Consider the following 16,484-nt stretch of genomic DNA (forward strand, 5'->3'; position numbering starts at 1 on the left):
CCAGGTGTCAGGGCACCCCTCCCTCAATACACACACACTCTCCAAGACTGAGTCACCCCTCCCACAACCTGTTTCTCCACCCATGTTCCTTATCTCACCCAGTGATCGTCCTCCTCCCCATCACCCAGACCAGCATCTCCCTCTCCCACAACGCCTGTGGTCTGTGAACTTGACCTTTGTGATACCTCTTCTACAGTCCTTGAGACCAGGGCCTACCACCTACTTCCTGGACCACTACAACTGTCTCTACCTGTCCCCACCTCATGCCCTCAGAAATGGTCATATGCTCCATCTTTTCAAATGATGGAGCCATCACCCTCACTGCCACTTTGTTTGGGTTTCTAAGGGACAATTCTGGTCTGATCATGTCCCTCTTCCTCAAAGCCCTTCCATGACTCCCTACTGCCAAGGAATAATGTCCAAACTCAGAGCGTTTGAGTCCTTCCAGGATCTGCCTCCACCCACACTTACCTCCCACTGCCCCGCCCCCATTCCCTACATTTCAGCTACGATGGGCTTGAACCCGAACTTCCCACCCACCCACCTCCCACCTGGGAGGGCAGGACTATAGCTTATTCACCTCTGCAAGCCCCACAGTACCTGGCACAGTGTCTAGGACATGGAAACACTCAAAGGACATCTGTTCAGTTGAACAGAGAATCTCTACCCTTTGATCAGCTTGGAAGCTCGAGCAAAAATCACATTAAAATCGAGTCAGGGCACATTTTTGTCCTCTTATTAATCTGCATGCTTATTAAGTCAGCTGTTGGAGGCGTGTGCCCTACCCAAGGGAAAGGGCCACCACTCCTTGGAAACAGGCAATTAAGACTCCAGCAGGGAGTCTCCTTTCCTCCAGAAGCAGTCAGCACCCAGTCCCTTTCCTCTCAACACTTGACACAGGAGCTTCTGCCCTCCCCAAATGTGGAGCCCCTGGAATCCTCCCTGTCTCCCCAAAGGCAGGTGACCAGATGGCACTGGGCAGGTCTTTACCAACCTATCCAGGAGCAACTGCCTTCCTGGGGGCCAAATAAGGCTAAACAGAAAGCACGCTTTGCAGTGGCGACCATCAATGGCACTGAATCCAAGCTTTCAAAACAAGTTTTAAGGAGAGTGACCTCCAAATACCTTACAGTGAGCCTGCGAGGACGCACAAGCTTAACCGTTCTACCTTGTGGACCGTCAGTGGAGGAGAGACCTGGCAGAGGGCAGGTGACTGCTGAGAGGGGGGCCTATCTCCTTTTTCCAGAGAGAGGCAGGAGATGTTTCTCTGAGTCCTGTCCCCCTCCCTGACATCTCACAAGAGCCACATAAAGTAACAGCCCAGACGGTACTCCCCACTCCCAGCCTTGAATTCAGGACTTGCCATCCCTGGGCTCCCTCCTTCTGGGGTCCTGCCTCAGCCCCGCACAAGAGCCTCTGCTCCAGCCAGACCAGCCTTCTCAACTCCCCACAGGGCTCCACCCACATCCTCTGCTCTCATATCCTGCCCGCATTCCTCCTCTCTCCCAGCCAAACTCCATCCACTCAGAAGTCTCCGTCCTCCGGGAACTCCTCCTCCCCCATGAAGTCCTCTCTGATGTGGGAAGGAAGGAACTCAGTGACCCCAGGCAAACTCCCCCAGCGTTCACCGTGTACACATCACTCCCTGCCTGTCAACTAGCTGGGAGCTCTGAGTGCCCTTGTGCGCAGCGCCTTCCTCTCTGGCCGGCCTCGCCTATGTTTCTGGCCATGCCTTACAGGTCTGGCTTCTCCACGATGATGAGCACAGTGCTGTGCCCCGAGCAAACAGTCACTCAACAGCTGTTGATGGATGGACTGCCTCAAATGGGGTATCACAGAGGGGCTAGCACGAGCCCACAGGGCAACAGGAAGGAAGACAACTAACATTTATGGAACTTCGGCTAATACCACAGTGTCTCGGCACTCTCACACGTAAGACCTCATTTCATACTTGGCAACAATCCTATTAGGTAGATATTATCATCCCATTTTTCAGACAAAGAAACTGAGGCCAGCGGCTAGGGCATTAAGTGACTTCCCGAGTCACAGTAAGCAGGGGAGCCAGGATTTGAACTCGTGTCAATTATCTCCTCAGAATCTTGCAAAGGGAAGACTTCTGTCCTCTCCCACCCAATGCTGCTGCTTCCTGTAATCTTGATCCCAGCCAGGCCTTTGGTTACAAAAGGGTCCTATTCCATTACCCACTGAGGGGCACTCCTGCAGCCCACTGGCAAAGCCTCTACCCCTGAGGTTCCAGCCTCTAGGTCCCCAAGCTCCAGCCAAAACCAGCTTGAAGCTACCTCTCCCTCCCTCCCCTCTGTTCTCTTCCAGATGGGCACCGGCTCCAGTTTGATAGGGCCCTGACACACCTGGCCAGCCTTGCAGGGCCAGTTGTTTGCTAAACAGGCTGGGCTGGTAGAAGCTCACTGTTTGCTCACGGTGACAAGGCGCAGGAGGCAGAGGAAAGGGACAGTGACACACGTTACTGGGCGTGGCCATACTCTTGTACGGGCCTGTCCCTGTCACACCAGTGACACTCTCTCCTCCCCCTGTTCAACACATGTCCTCATCTTAGAGCTCTCAGCCTTGATGGGTGGGAGCGAGGACAGGCTCCAGTCCCCAGGGGATGGCAGACAGAGGTACAGGGCCGTCTCTCTGGCCTGCTGGCAGCCAGGCCCACCTCTAGGGTGTACTGCTTCCCAGGGAGTCCAGCCACGCTGCCCACACGCACACCAGGCTCTCAATTGGCCAGAATCTCTGGAGATCTGGAATCTGAGTCGTGTTTTCCAAACACTAGAAGTAATCTAGTGGTTAAGTTGTAAAATCAAGTTAGTGAATCACAGCCAGTACTTTTTAAAAAATACATAGAACAGAAAATAGCGTGTACTGCACTTACTAAGAATAGCGTTTTATGAAACAATTGTTTTAGGGATAACAGATACAAACCAACTTCTGGATCTCACTGTAAATGTTGTAGGTCACAGTAACAATGTTTGAAAGCCACTGCTTAGGGCCTTAGAACAGAGACCCATCAGGAGCTAGAACCACTTGCACCCTGGACCAGAGCCCTAAGGACAGGGCACCGAGCCCCTCTCCCTGCTGAAACTGAACTGCAGGCTCCTCAGGAGAGGCTGGGAGGGCTTGGCCGAGGGAGGTCACAACACTGGTCTCTGGAGCTCTTAAGAAATGCACAGGTCACTACCAGCCCAGCCCAGCCCAGCCCAGCCAGATGCCGCTGGTGTGAAGGCAGTTAAGGAGCCCAGCTCAGGGCCCTGCCAGCACCCCTCCCACAGCAGGATGGGCGGTTGAGGAGATGATTAGTCACTTGGGGCACTCAGGCTGTGTGTGCTGCATGACTCGGATAGGTGCTGAGAAGCTTCTGGATCTCCCGACAAACCTGGGCCATCTCCTTCCAACCCCCCGAGCCCCAGCCTCTTCCAGACAGAAACAGAATGCCCCAGGCACCAGCCCCCACCGAACCCCCACAGGATGTCCCGACCTGGCCACAGGACCAATGCCAACCCCCTTCCCCTGTGCAGGGACTCCTGCTGCCACACTGATCTTCCCCCAGCTTCCCACGTGGGGCTGCTTGCCCTGCCTCAGCAGAAGGAACAGAGGGTTCTGTCCTCCCCTTGGAGAGTAATTTTGAATATTTTAAGTTACACATCTTGGGGCCAAGGATAGGACCATGGTCCTGTCATGGAAGCCTTTTACTTAAAAGAGACAGTTGACAAACAATGTCTCCGCTGCCACCTCTAAATGATACAGCAATAGCTGTTGGCTCAGGACACTTCCCCAGGCCAGCTGAATGGGGGCTTGGGCCCTGACCCTAAGTAGTAACAGGTGTGTGGGAGGGCGCTCTCCGGGGCTGTGGAAACCCTGAACCCAGCAGGATTTCACTGGCCGTGAGAACAGAAAGGTCACATGGAGTTAGAGCTGGACGTTGCTGGAGGAGCCTGGGGCCTTGCTCTCCAGATGAATTCTCCTGGCGTCATCAGGCTCAGATATGATTCATGGTTCTGCCTGGCAACTGAAGCCCCTGAACTCAGGGATATCTTGTTCCAGGGACAATGCTTGGCTTTTCAGTTTTCAAAGGCATTTCCTGATTATTCTTAGTGGCCACAGAGGAAATTGCTTTTCTAGATGCCATTCTGGTGGGAGCAGGCTAATTATTTATAGGTGGAGAGAGAGATTTTGATTTGGATTCTTTAATTTGGAAGAGAACTAATTGGATTACAGCCGGGCCTGAGCTCTGGGGAGGGTGCTAAGTATAATGGCACAGTCTTGCTGCTCTGGGCTTCCCAGGGCCTCCGATGTGAGAGCCTTGGAAACTGTCCAGATGTTAATTAAGTGGTTGATGCCCCGCGGTGGGCAGGCTGGCAGGCAAGGCCTCATCAGAGAGCTCGTGCTACTTGCAGCCAGAGCCGGGGTGACAGGGCCCTCATGTGTTGGGTGTGATGACTCCGGTGATGGAGATGCCTGCTGCCTGAGGCACTGGGCTAAGGCTCTCCTGCCAGGTCACTTGTGAGCCTCTTGGGTTCAAGGCACTTGCCTGATGAGGATGAGGTTGGCCAGTTGTCTCAGGGGACCTTTTCTGGGGGACCATGAGACCCCCTGAGTCTGATCCTGCCTACAGGTGGGTCGGAGCCTAAACCCTGGTTTTACAGGGTTTAGATCAGCCCTCTAAGGCTGGGAGGTCAGGTGGGAGAGGAAGTGATTGGAAAGAGGCCCCTGGGCGCTGGGAGCTCTCACCAGCTCAGGTGATGATCACTTTTCACAGCTAAAATCTGCCCATCCCAACACAACCACACACAGCCCCTTTTCCTTATAAAGGGGAGAATGTGCCAGACCACGTGAGCCTCTTTCTTTTCTGCCTCCCAGTTCACACCCCTTTCTGCCTCTAAAATAGGTACATGCTCCAGGGGCTGTGATCTAAGCAGGTCAAGCCCAGAAGCCTGGAGGACACCACAGAGCCCAGCAGCCAGGCAGACACCAGGGAAGCATGGAGCAGCGGGCACTGTGCTCCGACAGCACCGCCCCCGAGCCCGCTCGCCCCTCCTGGTCACACACCCTCACAGTCGGGAAGCCAGTGATGTTGAAGTCTCTGCAGACTGCGGTGTTGGTCTCCTGAGCACAGTCCAGGGCAGCGAGATTCAGCGCCGGCCTCCAATCTGAAAGGACAAAAAAAGAGAAAAGAAACAAAAAAAACCTGAGGTAAGTAAGAGGGGCTGGCACCTCTGCCTGCTGACCTCGCCCACGCAACACCCCACCACCACCAATGCCCACGGCACCTGCCCCCAAAGCTCTTAGGAGAAAGGTCACCCCTTCCTCAAAACACGGCCTCTGAGATAGTTGGGTTATTCTGCATTTAGCCTGTGCTTAGGACACAGTTAAACAGCACCGGTACCCCACTCAGGACAGCAAGCTGCGTCCCCCGTTATTCTGCAGTGGGGGAGGGGCACAGGGGCTGGAGGAGCTGAAGAGAGGTATGAGATGAGCCTGGCCCTCTTGGGGAAAAGCCCCTGGGACACTGCCTCTGTCTCTGCTGCCCTCTAGAGAGAATCAGTTCCAGAAGGGTGAAGAGCATGCCTCAGGAGTGCTGAGTTCCACCGTGGACCCTCGGTGAAGGCCTCTGAGGCCAGAGGTAGTGGCCATCAGCCCAGCTTGGGTGGGTGGGACACAGGGTGGTGGGGACCGGCCCCCCGGCCAGAGGTGGAGGCAGAAGTCCAGGGGAGGAAGGCGAAGACACCTGGGATCTAGAAGCCACAGGGAAAGAAGCCCTGAGGCCAGAGTCCGGAAGATAACAGCTCCCCAGGCCGGCTGCCTGGGCACCCTGCTCCTTCATCAGGCCCTGGGCCACAAGGCCTCCCTCCGCTGGAACTTACTGGCAGAGAGAACAATGGCACCGTTCTGGGCCACAGCCCCGGATCTGGGAAACAGAAAACAAACTCATCAACCGGGCAGGCCTCCTGAGCTCCGGTTCCAGGTCAGGTGCCCCGGGAGCACCTACCAAAGTGCCACGTTACAGTGAGGCTGCTCCCGCCGGGATGGAGGACGTGCACGTGAAGCCGCACAGACGGCGCGGTGGCGAGGCACTGGCGCCACGCCGTGTGGCACGGGGCCCTGGAGGAACGTGGCCGCAGGAGAGACCAGCCCTGGGCACCAAGCAGGGGCCTGGCAGGAAAGGCGAGAACTGAGCGGAGCCTTGACCGCCAGTGCAGGTGACAGGCAACCGGGGCCCGGGGTGAGCAGACGAGGAGGGCAGAGTGGACAGGGCAGGCTGTGAGGGCTCTCACACAGACCAGGCGGGCTGCAGAGGCGGCGCTGCGGGAAGGCAGGCAGGGGCCAGCGAGGGCGCGCCGGCCTGGGGCTCAGGGCTGGCTCCCCGGCACCCTGGAACGCGGGCACCTCTAGGCCGATGAGGGAAGGAGCGAGCCTGCCTGAGGAGTGGGGGAGGGCACACATGCTCCCCACAGGGCCCTACCCCTCCCACCTGCAGCACAGGATGGGGTGGGGGGACTTACACAGGCAGCCCACGCAGAACTCGCTAATGACAGAAGACTAATATCCAAATAACATCCCTGAGACCTGTGGCTTTGCTGGGACCTCTTACCTCGCCCCAGAACCTGTCCCTTACAACATCTGAAAAACCGCTATTTCCAAAGGCATCAGAGCTCCCAGAACCTTTACGCCCGGGGGAGGAGTGTCACCCTCACTTGCAGGACAGATGTATGGAGGAGCCAGGATGCCTCCCAGACGCCCCTGACCCATCCCTCAAAGGAAAGGCTCCGGAGGTTCAGAGCAACTAAGCTGGTCCTTCTCGGGGTGACACGAGGGAGGCGGTCTGGCACTGTGAGGCAGGCCAGAGGCAACACCCGCTCCCTCCCCAGCCCCTCTCCCCCTTCTCCTTTCTTGCTGGCAATCTACTCTTGGCACTGAATCCTGGCGGGAGGGAGGGAGTGGGGATGGGGGAGTGGGGTGTGAATGCAAGTGTTCAGCAGAGACAGGTGAGCCACATCCTATGATGCCATTTCCCCAACATCCCCCGCTACCCCATCTCACCAAACCCCTTCTGGGGAGCTCTCGGCTCCCCTAGCACAGGAGGGCAACAGTTTGAGCTACAAATACACGCCAACCCGAATGGCCTGCATCCTTCAGCTTTACATCTAGCTGGAAGGGCAGCCTGCTGTGGTCAGTGATCACGGTCTGCTCCACGCTGGGCTCGGCACAGCGTCCCTCCTGCCCTCCCTGACACTCTGCTCTCCCCGACCCCTCCCCCACTGGCGGCACCACGTAGGAGGGACAGAGTCAGGCAGTCCAGCCACGCGGAACCACTAATCCCAACCAGCTTCCGTGTCCTGTCCACCCTCCCTCCCGAGTCTCTTCCTGCCCTCCCCCGTGTCTCCTCTCCCCACCCCCGGGTTCTTTACCTCTCACGTCACCTCTAACCCACCCTCCTAGTGAGCTAGTGCACGGTTTCTTGTCCAGATGAAATGTCTCATTTCCCTCCTGGCCAAGGTTCTAATATGCCCCATCACCAGCCTACCCAGCCACCAGTGATCTTTTCTATCTGCAGATCTATGTCACTCTCTACTCAATATTCTTTGGTGGCTCCCATTGCCTCTAGAAGAAAACTCAACAGGCATCAGGCCATTCTTAATCTGGTCCCTCCCCACCCAGCTTCCTCTTACCATTTCCCCAAATTATGCTCCAGGAAAACTGAATGTTTTCTCCTTCCTTGAAAGCACAATGCTCATCTAGGCTATTCCCACAGCCACCTCTACCCTCCCAACAAACTCCCAGTTGTCAGGTACAGCTCAGTTTGAACGGGATTTTTCCTCCCAGGAAGAGCTGCCTTCCAAGCCCAAGGCTCAGGACCCTGTTCTCGTTTCCACCACACAGTTACAAGCCTGTCCATCCCTAAGTGTCTCTTCATCCTTGCATCCTCCTTGCCTAGCTTCCCCATTATCCTGCACACAACAGGTGCTCAGTGACTATCGACTGAATTATACAACTGACCCAGTCCTGGGGCTGCTACAGGGCTGGAACATCTTCTCTCAGCCTTACTCTATCCTCAGGTCCAGGCAGGGGGTGAGGTTAATGCCCATCACCTGCAAATGCAGGAGAAGCGAGCTGCCCAGGGATGGGGTTTTGCCCTGGATCACAGGCAGAGCACCCCAGGCCTCCCTTCTATGGCTCCTCTCCTGCCCAAGGGAGGCCCAGCAGAGGGTGGGAAGCACAGGTCACCCCGTAGGGTCATCTGGCACATTTCAGGCTTGGCTCTGGCTCTGCATCTAGGGCTTTTTTCAGGGAGACCCCCAGGAGAGGCCCAACTGTTCGCAAAAGAATCAGCACGTCAATTAGACCTAAGGGCGGAGGAGTGGCACTTTTGTGTCCTTCCACCAGTGAGGGCCCCTGGCAGGGGGTCTCACAAGGCCACTTGGCAGGGTGACCAAGGACAGCAGGCCTCAACTGCTCCACTCCTCTCCTCTCCAAGAGTGCAGGCCGCCATCCCTCGGGCCAGAGTTGTTGCTTGTTGCCCGCTGGGGCATGAGGCTCTGAAGGCACAGAGAGAGGAGAGGACAGAAAGCTAGTGTTCAGCGAGCGTCCACAGCACACTCCAGATTTTCCCACTCCACCACCGCCATTGGAGGTGGGCACCATTTTACCCGCTTTACAAACGAGGACAGAGACCAAGGGACCTCCAAGTGGTCCAAGGGCTACCAGACCCAAAACCCCACTTTTGTCCCTCTGCCTCACCAGGGTCAGGAGGCTACCTTCATACTTTTGCTGTCTGCTCCAGTCACAACCTTCCCCGTGAGAGAGAAAATGGTTAAAACAGTTTCGTCTTCTAGCTACATACCATTCTCTATAACGCCCAAGAGTTGGTCAATATCATAGACTCAGTCAGCCTTTACTTAGATGATAGTGATATCAGGCCTACAGAGAGTTTATCATGTGCCTAATGTATGTAGTTTAATGTGTGCAACTAGGCTATGAAGAAAGTAAGGAGGTATTTATTCATCTCAAGACCTGCTTTCCTAGACTGTAAAATAGAGATCAGATAACTGTGCCCAAGGCACACAACTCATCAGTGGTGAATGTGGGATCTGAACCCAGGATCTGAGCCTCCCCGGTGGTCTCAAGAGGGCCCAGGACACAACAGAGAGCTTCTCTGTTCCCAGCCAGGAAACTCAGAGGGGGCAGGGTGGGGTGGGTGTTAGTAATGGGGATGGAGGCGGGAGGTGATGCCTGAGAGTTCTCAGCTCCCAGCTCCTGGAAGGTCTGTGACTCCCTCTCTTTACGCCTTGATTCCCTGTACCTCCATGAAATGGAACCGGTGCCTCTTCTTACCAGCCCCAGCCCGAGGGGGAGGAGGGGGGGGAGCCTGGGGCCAGTCAGGTGCTGGGAGAGTCCGGGCTGAGAAATGTTTCTCAGGAATATCAACGTCAATACCTTAATGAGCCATAATGACCTATAAAGCTCTGTTTTGACCCTAATCACTGCGGGCCTGACTATTCGTCATTCTAGTAACAGTACCAGGAATAGAGAGGACCCTTACCTGAGTGATCCACTGGTAAAGCAAAGCTGCATTTATGGGAAGTGCACTGCGGTCAAAGAGGTACAGAGCTGGGTGAGAGAGGCTTTTTAAAGTGTCGGGTGACTTAATACCACAACCTGCAGGCCTAACACCAAAAGGATTAGCAGTCTCAGTCCAGCCCTACGCTTAGGGAGAAAAAAAAACTTTCCTGGTGCAATTACTGCCTTGGCAAAGTAATCTCCCCGCTGACAGAGTAAATGAGCAAATGGAGCGGACGGGAGGGGAGGTAAGTGTAGGCGGCACAGCTGCGGACCCTGGGTGGCGGGAGAGGGGATGCTTTCTGGTGAGGGGGACGGGCTCCTTCTGGAGTCACAGGCGGCATACCCACCCCACTCACAAGGCCAGGAAGGGGCACTGGACCCAGAGTCACAGGGCTTGCAGACAGCTGCAACTGGTCGAAGCACCATGAGCTCCACACGTCTCCTCTCTGGGTCTCCGTTTCCTCACCGGTCACACGAGGGCCAAGATGAGAGTGTCTCAAGTCCTTTCAGCTCTGACAACCATGTGGGTGCTGGATGGCAAAACACTCTCGCCAAGAAGAATGGCCATGAGGCCTCTGAGGGCTAAGCAGCCTGGGCCTCTATTAAGGCAGGGGCCAGACCCACCCAAACCACAAGAGCCAGTCAGGTCGAGAGGTCAGAACGAGACCCCCACCTGAGTCTCTGGGAGTCCTCCTGACACAGCGAGTTGGCCAGGCCTATGCCATTACCACGACATCCCTTCCTCCTTGTTGCCGGCTTCTGGGCAGTGAGGTCATGACACGGACAAAATGCCTTCCCCGCCCCTCACACCTGGCTGACACCCCAGGTCTGAGTCAAGAGGAGCCACGGCAGCCCCAGAAGGCCTGGTCACTCACAGCCTCATCTGGAATCCCGTGAGGCTTGTGCCATCGGTCTGCATGAGTGTTCAGTGAGCTGCTACCCTGCGCCAGGCTCTGCACTAGTAGCGCAGGGGTACAAGCAGGAGAGGACGGCCATGCCCTGGGAGAGAAAGGGAGGAAACCAACACTGCTCGCTGTCACTCAACACCCACGCCTTACAAATCTCATCTCCACGCTCTGCACAGGTCGTTTTCCCACCTGGAGTACCCTTCCTCCTTCTCCCTCCTCTCCACCTGCCCAGGCTCTGGAGAGTCAGAAAGAGCTGGGTTCAAGAACCTCCTCCAGGGACTTCCCTGGTGGCGCAGTGGTTAAGAATCCGCCTGCCAATGCAGGGGATATGGGTTCAAGCCCTGGTCCGGGAAGATCCCACATGCCGCGGAGCAACTAAGCCCGTGTGCCACAACTACTGAGCCCGCGAGCCACAGCTACTGAGCCAGTGCGCCACAACTACTGAAGCCCGCGTGCCTAGAGCCCATGCTCCGCAACAAGAGAAGCCACTGCAAAGAGAAGCCTGCGCACCACAACCAAGAGTAGCCCCCACTCGCCGCAACAAGAGAAAGCTTGCACACAGCAACAAAGACCCAATGCAGCCAAAAATAAATAGATAAATAAATAAATGTATTAAAAAAAAAAAAAAAAGAACCTCCTCCAGGAACTTCCCTGGTGGTCCAGTGGTTAAGACACCATGCTTCCACTGCAGCGGGCACAGGTTTGATCCCTTGTCTGGGAACTGAGATCCCACATGCTGCATGGCGGGGCCAAAAATAGAAAAAAATAAAATAAAAATAAAAAAAGAACCCCCTCCAGCATCTGTGTAATCTTGGGCAAGTTACTTATCGGTTAAAAAAAAAAAAAAGGCTATCTGTTGCTCAGATATTTTCTCATAAAGATTATATACAACAGTGGCCTATAAAGGCCCTTAGCACAGTGCCTGGCATAAGGCAAGTGTATAATAAATAACTGCTTAGATAAAGGCCTTTGGTGACCAGGCCTCTGTGACTTTCCCCTTCCCTGAATTCCCAAAACAAGAAATGGCTGAGTTATGCTCTTCTGACCCTTTTCAAATACAGCTTCTTACTGGTGTCAATTTCCCTGCTGTGTGATTTACCCAATAGCAATGTAAACAATGCTTTGCACACAGAGGTCACTCAACAAATATTTGCTGATTGATTAGCCAGTGATGAGGACTGAAGGTCTAAAATGAACACAATCAATTTCCAAAACACATGGTGAAGCAGTAAGAGCTGCTCTGGAATAGAAAGGGGTGAGCCAGATTCTTAGAAACAAGTTCTCTGCCCCAGGGTAACAACTGCCCCAGAGAACCTAGCCTACAATTTACTGAAGAAATGAGCCCTGGACAGTCAGATTCAATGCCTGAGGCCAGTTGGGCAGGGCTGCAAAATTCTTCTCTCCCCTCATGACCTTCCACAGTCTCACTGCTCCTACCCAAGGCATTCAAACCAATGGCAGAGGGCAGGGGCCACAGGCCCATGGGTCCAGGGTGGTGCGAGAGCAACCCTCTGCCGGCCCACAACCAAACTTTCTCAAGGAACCTCAGAATACAGAGATGTTGAAGGGCCTCACCAGGAAACACCTCCTTGGATTGGAGTGGAGGCATTCTTTATCATTGCAGGCCAACACCAGGTTCGGCCAGCGCTCCCCCCCGCCATGATCTTGCTTAGGGGGCTGACACCTCCATGGTTCATGGGAGACTTCCAGTTTTCACCTGAATCTCCCATCTCCCATGGACTGTGGTTCATCTCTACAGACACCATTTTCCTTTCTGAGGTTAAGTTTTGATTCGCTTTTTTTAGGGAAACTCTCATTCTATGCACTGGGGAGAAGACCCCTTTGGGTCTTTGGGAAGTGGCAACCCTCATCCAGGAGCAGGCTGGGTCAGTATCTGGATGTGCAATTCATTGGAAAGCTCTGGGTTGCCAGAGGCCAAACCCATGAGTCAGCTGGAAGCTAATCTTTCTGTCCAGCATTCTCAAGATGTAAGAATCTTCTAGACTGAGTCCACCTGCGGCCATTAAGGAACTTTTATGGCCTCAAAGTGTAAACTGACCTAGGAATTTTTATGATGTTCAGGCCCACAGTGTCCCCTGAACACCTAGTGCCCCTCAGGTGTTCCAGTTCCACGTTCAACACTCTTCCTGCCTCCTGCCCTGACCAGATGTGCTGACATCACTGAAATGATGCAGTGTGAAGAGCTGCTGAGAAATGGCACATTCAAGTGATGGGACCAGAGAGGCATGCAGACAAGTGTCTGCGTGTAAATTGGAGGGAAAACGGTTTATCGGTTTTGTTTAAAAATAACTTTCCAAGACCATATGGCTAACAGATGATACATCTTTCCATCTAACCACTTCAGGAACCACCATGCAAGCTGCTCAAGGGAAGAGGTGGCCTGAGTTTGAAAACCAACATCTACAAATGCACTACTCTACCGCAAAGAGTTGAGTTTATCAAGAAAACGGCACAGCAGGGGAAAAACAGTTCCAGTTCTTCCCTCTCCAGGAAGAGGCCTATGCCCTAAGATGCCCATAGTCCTCATTCAGTGACCGCTGAAGGTCAGGAGCCCTGCTAGGGCCCTAGCACCACCTAGTTATCAGGAAATAACTCCATTCAGAGGCAGCAAATCAGAAGCAAACCACTACCATCACGCCACGCCAGACCCCCAAATACCCACTACCTGGGCTAGGCACAGGGATGACACCACAGGGATCTTTACCTGTGCAAAGGAAACTCTGAGATAATACACATCAAGTACTCACTCAGGAAGGTGTCTGACATACAATACAGTAAGCGCTCAATAAATATTCATTACTATTGTTGCCATATTTACTCAGCTCCAAATCTTAAGTTTTTAAAAACATTAACCTTTCTGTAATGGAGTACACCTTTAAATCTCTATACATCTCTTAGCGGTCGTCTTATCCCTCTACCCCGCAGGCCATTAGTAAACGAATGGTGGGTCTCACAACTGACAGTCTCTTAGAATGAAGGAAATACGGTATTAGTGGTCAGGCCAATGAAGGGGAAAATGGAGCAAGGGCCAAACCCACACCAAGAGGCTGCCCTCAGTCGGGCCTTTGGGCTCACAGGTTGAAGCAGAAGGAGAAGGTGCAGAAGGAGGGGAAGAGAGAAGGATGCGGCCCAGAAGCTAAGGAGCTGGAGGTAGCAGGTCAGGAGCGGCCGGGAAACAGGAAACAGGGAAACTCTGCCTCAAAGATACAGCTGAGAAAGGAAGTCTACGTACCGGCAGGGTCTACTAGCCAAGGGGTGGGGAAAGGAAGGCGGGAGTGGGAATAGGGGCGGCGGCAGAATGAGTATCAGTTCTTTTTCTCCCCGACACTGATCCCACCGCAGCTGGGGAACTTGGTAGGAAGGGGTCTGCCGCAAGGCTGAACTACAGGAAGCCGTAAGGTGTCAGGGAGGAGGAACAAAGGAGACCACGTCGCAGGGATGGGGGCCATAAGCCGGCAGAAGACTGACAAGGAAAGCAGAGCAGGTCTGGGGACCCAGACCGCGGGGAGGGGGAGAAAACTCGGGACACCGGCCAAGGGGAAAAAGAAAGGGAGGGGCGGGAGTAAAGATGGAGCTGAGGGCTGAGAAACTGGGGGGAAGTGGGAGGGGCAGAGAGGAAGATGGGTTGAGGTGACAGGCAGGAGGAAGCGGGCAGCGTTGAAGGGGGCTCCGTGAGGCAGGTGGCGGGGATCCGCCCGGGTGGGGCGAGTGGAGCGAGCCCCCCCCCGCACCCAGTTTCTCACCTTTGACGTCTTTGGCCAGCGCCTTCCACGTCGGGGCGAAGGCGATGCAGTGGCCGCACCAGGAGGCGAAGAACTCCACCGCCCAGGCGCTGCGGGAGTCCAGCACGGTGCCGCGCAGGGTGCCAGCCTGCAGCAGCGTCAGCGGGTCGGAGGGCGAGTAGAGCGTCGAGCGAGGGGCTGCGCCCGCGCCGGGCATCACCAGCAGCAGCGACAGCAGCAGCAGCAGCAGCGACGGCTGCGGCCCGGAACCGCGTCCACAGCACTCCATCCTCTGCAGCTGCGCGGAGTCCACCACTGCGCACAACTTTCGGACGACTTGGTGCCGGACGCCTCCGCCACACCTCTTGTCTCCGTCGCGGGGAGGAGCCACGTGACCCCGCCCACCGTGGCCTGGTGCCGCCCCTTTCCCCGCCCCGCCCTCCGGCCAGTGGGCAGGAAAGCCGACGAAGGACGAAAGCTGGAGTCCGGGCCCGGCTGCGAGCGCCCCCTTCGCAGTCCGCCGAGACCTCAGAGCCAGTCGGGTTCCCGCCTCGGTCCCAGGAGGCGGGGAGCGCAGCCCAGGCCCCGTAGCCCCCCACCGCCAAATGATAGGTGTGGGACATCCGCGGGGCAGAGTCCCGGGCCCGCGTTCCTGTCGCTTTTGGGGACTCCGGGAAGTCATTTGGCTTCTCACAGGCCCCGTATCCAACGGGAAAAGAGTCCGTTGGAATAGATTGGACCGATTTATGCTGTTCCCAGAAAGTTCTGGGGATCCCACCAAGCGATAACAAGTTGTGAATTAGAAGCACGTGGGAGAGAAGGACGGGTGGTAGGACAGTCTCTGAGTCTGTGACCACCATGACCCCACGGGGATCAGATGTGCCCACACCCCACACCCCCCAAGGCCTGTGACCATCTAAGGAAAATATTATTTGAGGGCTTCCTAATTATGAATTAAAGGCCCCCTTCCATTTTAGGCTGGGCTGGATTGGCGTGGTCCATTGGGTGGAATCAGAGTTTCCTCAGCACGCAGGTCTGGCCACCTAAGGTTGTTAGGACGATTCCTCCAACTGGGGCTCCCAGCAGCCCAGGTACCCCACATCTAACTCTCCAGCCTACGCACAGATCTCCATATTCACTTACATATCCCTCTCACGAGTAACCTGATAACTAATCTTGTGTTCATGTGTGCTAAAGTGTTGATGATTAATTTTCCGTGGTCTACCTTCTGTAGTTCCAGTGCTGAGTTATCTTAACGGGAGCAGGCGTTCCTCAGAGTGCTGTCACGTGATCTTTTCCCTTTGTGTCTGCTGGGTTAGGCCACCTCACCTGTAAGCCATCTGAGACTAGATTTGTTATTCATTCAACATTTACTGAGTGGTTTCTTTGTGCCAGGCACTGCTCTAGGTACTAAGGCTGAGGCAGTAAATAAAACCAAGACTCTACAGTCATGGAACTTACATTCTAGTGTGCATAGGGATAGAGAGATGTAAATGTAGATCCTATGTTGACAAAGGCTATGAAGACATGTACAATAGGGTAAGAATAAAGTGACAGAGGAAGTGGTATTTTATTTTAGACAGGGAGGTCAGGGATGGGCCCATCCCTGATATTTGCAGGGCCAGGGTAAATAGTGCAAATGGAGGCACACATATCATATGTCTACATAATTTAAAATTATAAACCAATTTAAACTGTTATGTAAAATTCCTGTCCTTTCATGTTGACAAGTATACCTTCATAATAATCTGGAAGGCCAAACTTAAGTTTAGAAATCTCAGACTTCCCCCAAGATGTGCACTGGAATGGGGCTGCTTAGGTGGTAACTGGTCCCTGGCCCGCAACCTTCCTCCTACTCTTTGCACCCCCAGCTCTATCCCATACTTCAAGGGAACTTGTGCCCACACCTATAGCATCCCTCTCTGCACATCTGAGCTCCATCCATACCTCCAGCAAATAGCCGCTCCTTGGTTCCTTAAGAGAACAGACCTTGGGAAAAGGCTGATGCAGTCTCTAGAAGCTGGCCTGGTGCTACTGGGGTAGGGAGTTCTAGGGTCTCATGTACCCGCAGTATGATCTAAGAAGGGGTGAGACACAGGAGCTTTGGGTGGACGCATCCCCTTGCCCCATGGTCTTCTAGCTCCGTGGAAAGAGGCGTGGCTGGAAGAGGGCCAGAGAGCTCAGAAGACAAGGTAGGGGCTTCTCTTGCCCTAGTCTTAAGGCAGTTCTAACAAGGTAACATTTGAGACAA

The 16,484-nt window shown here is 54.6% G+C and overlaps 1 protein-coding gene across 1 annotated transcript in view; it reads right to left on the minus strand.

The window, feature by feature from the left end:
* Window positions 1-14,630, minus strand: part of QSOX1 (quiescin sulfhydryl oxidase 1) — a 39,131-nt gene extending 24,501 nt beyond the window's left edge. The window contains 2 exon segments of the mRNA XM_082422941.1: window positions 5,071-5,171; window positions 14,255-14,630. Coding sequence (XP_082279067.1) covers window positions 5,071-5,171; window positions 14,255-14,522 — 369 coding nt within the window. The 5' untranslated portion in view covers window positions 14,523-14,630.
* Window positions 14,631-16,484: the final 1,854 nt, after the last annotated feature.

Source organism: Balaenoptera physalus (assembly GCF_965194825.1).
Source record: "Balaenoptera physalus genome assembly, chromosome: 1".
In the NCBI taxonomy this organism is placed as follows: Eukaryota; Metazoa; Chordata; class Mammalia; order Artiodactyla; family Balaenopteridae; genus Balaenoptera; species Balaenoptera physalus.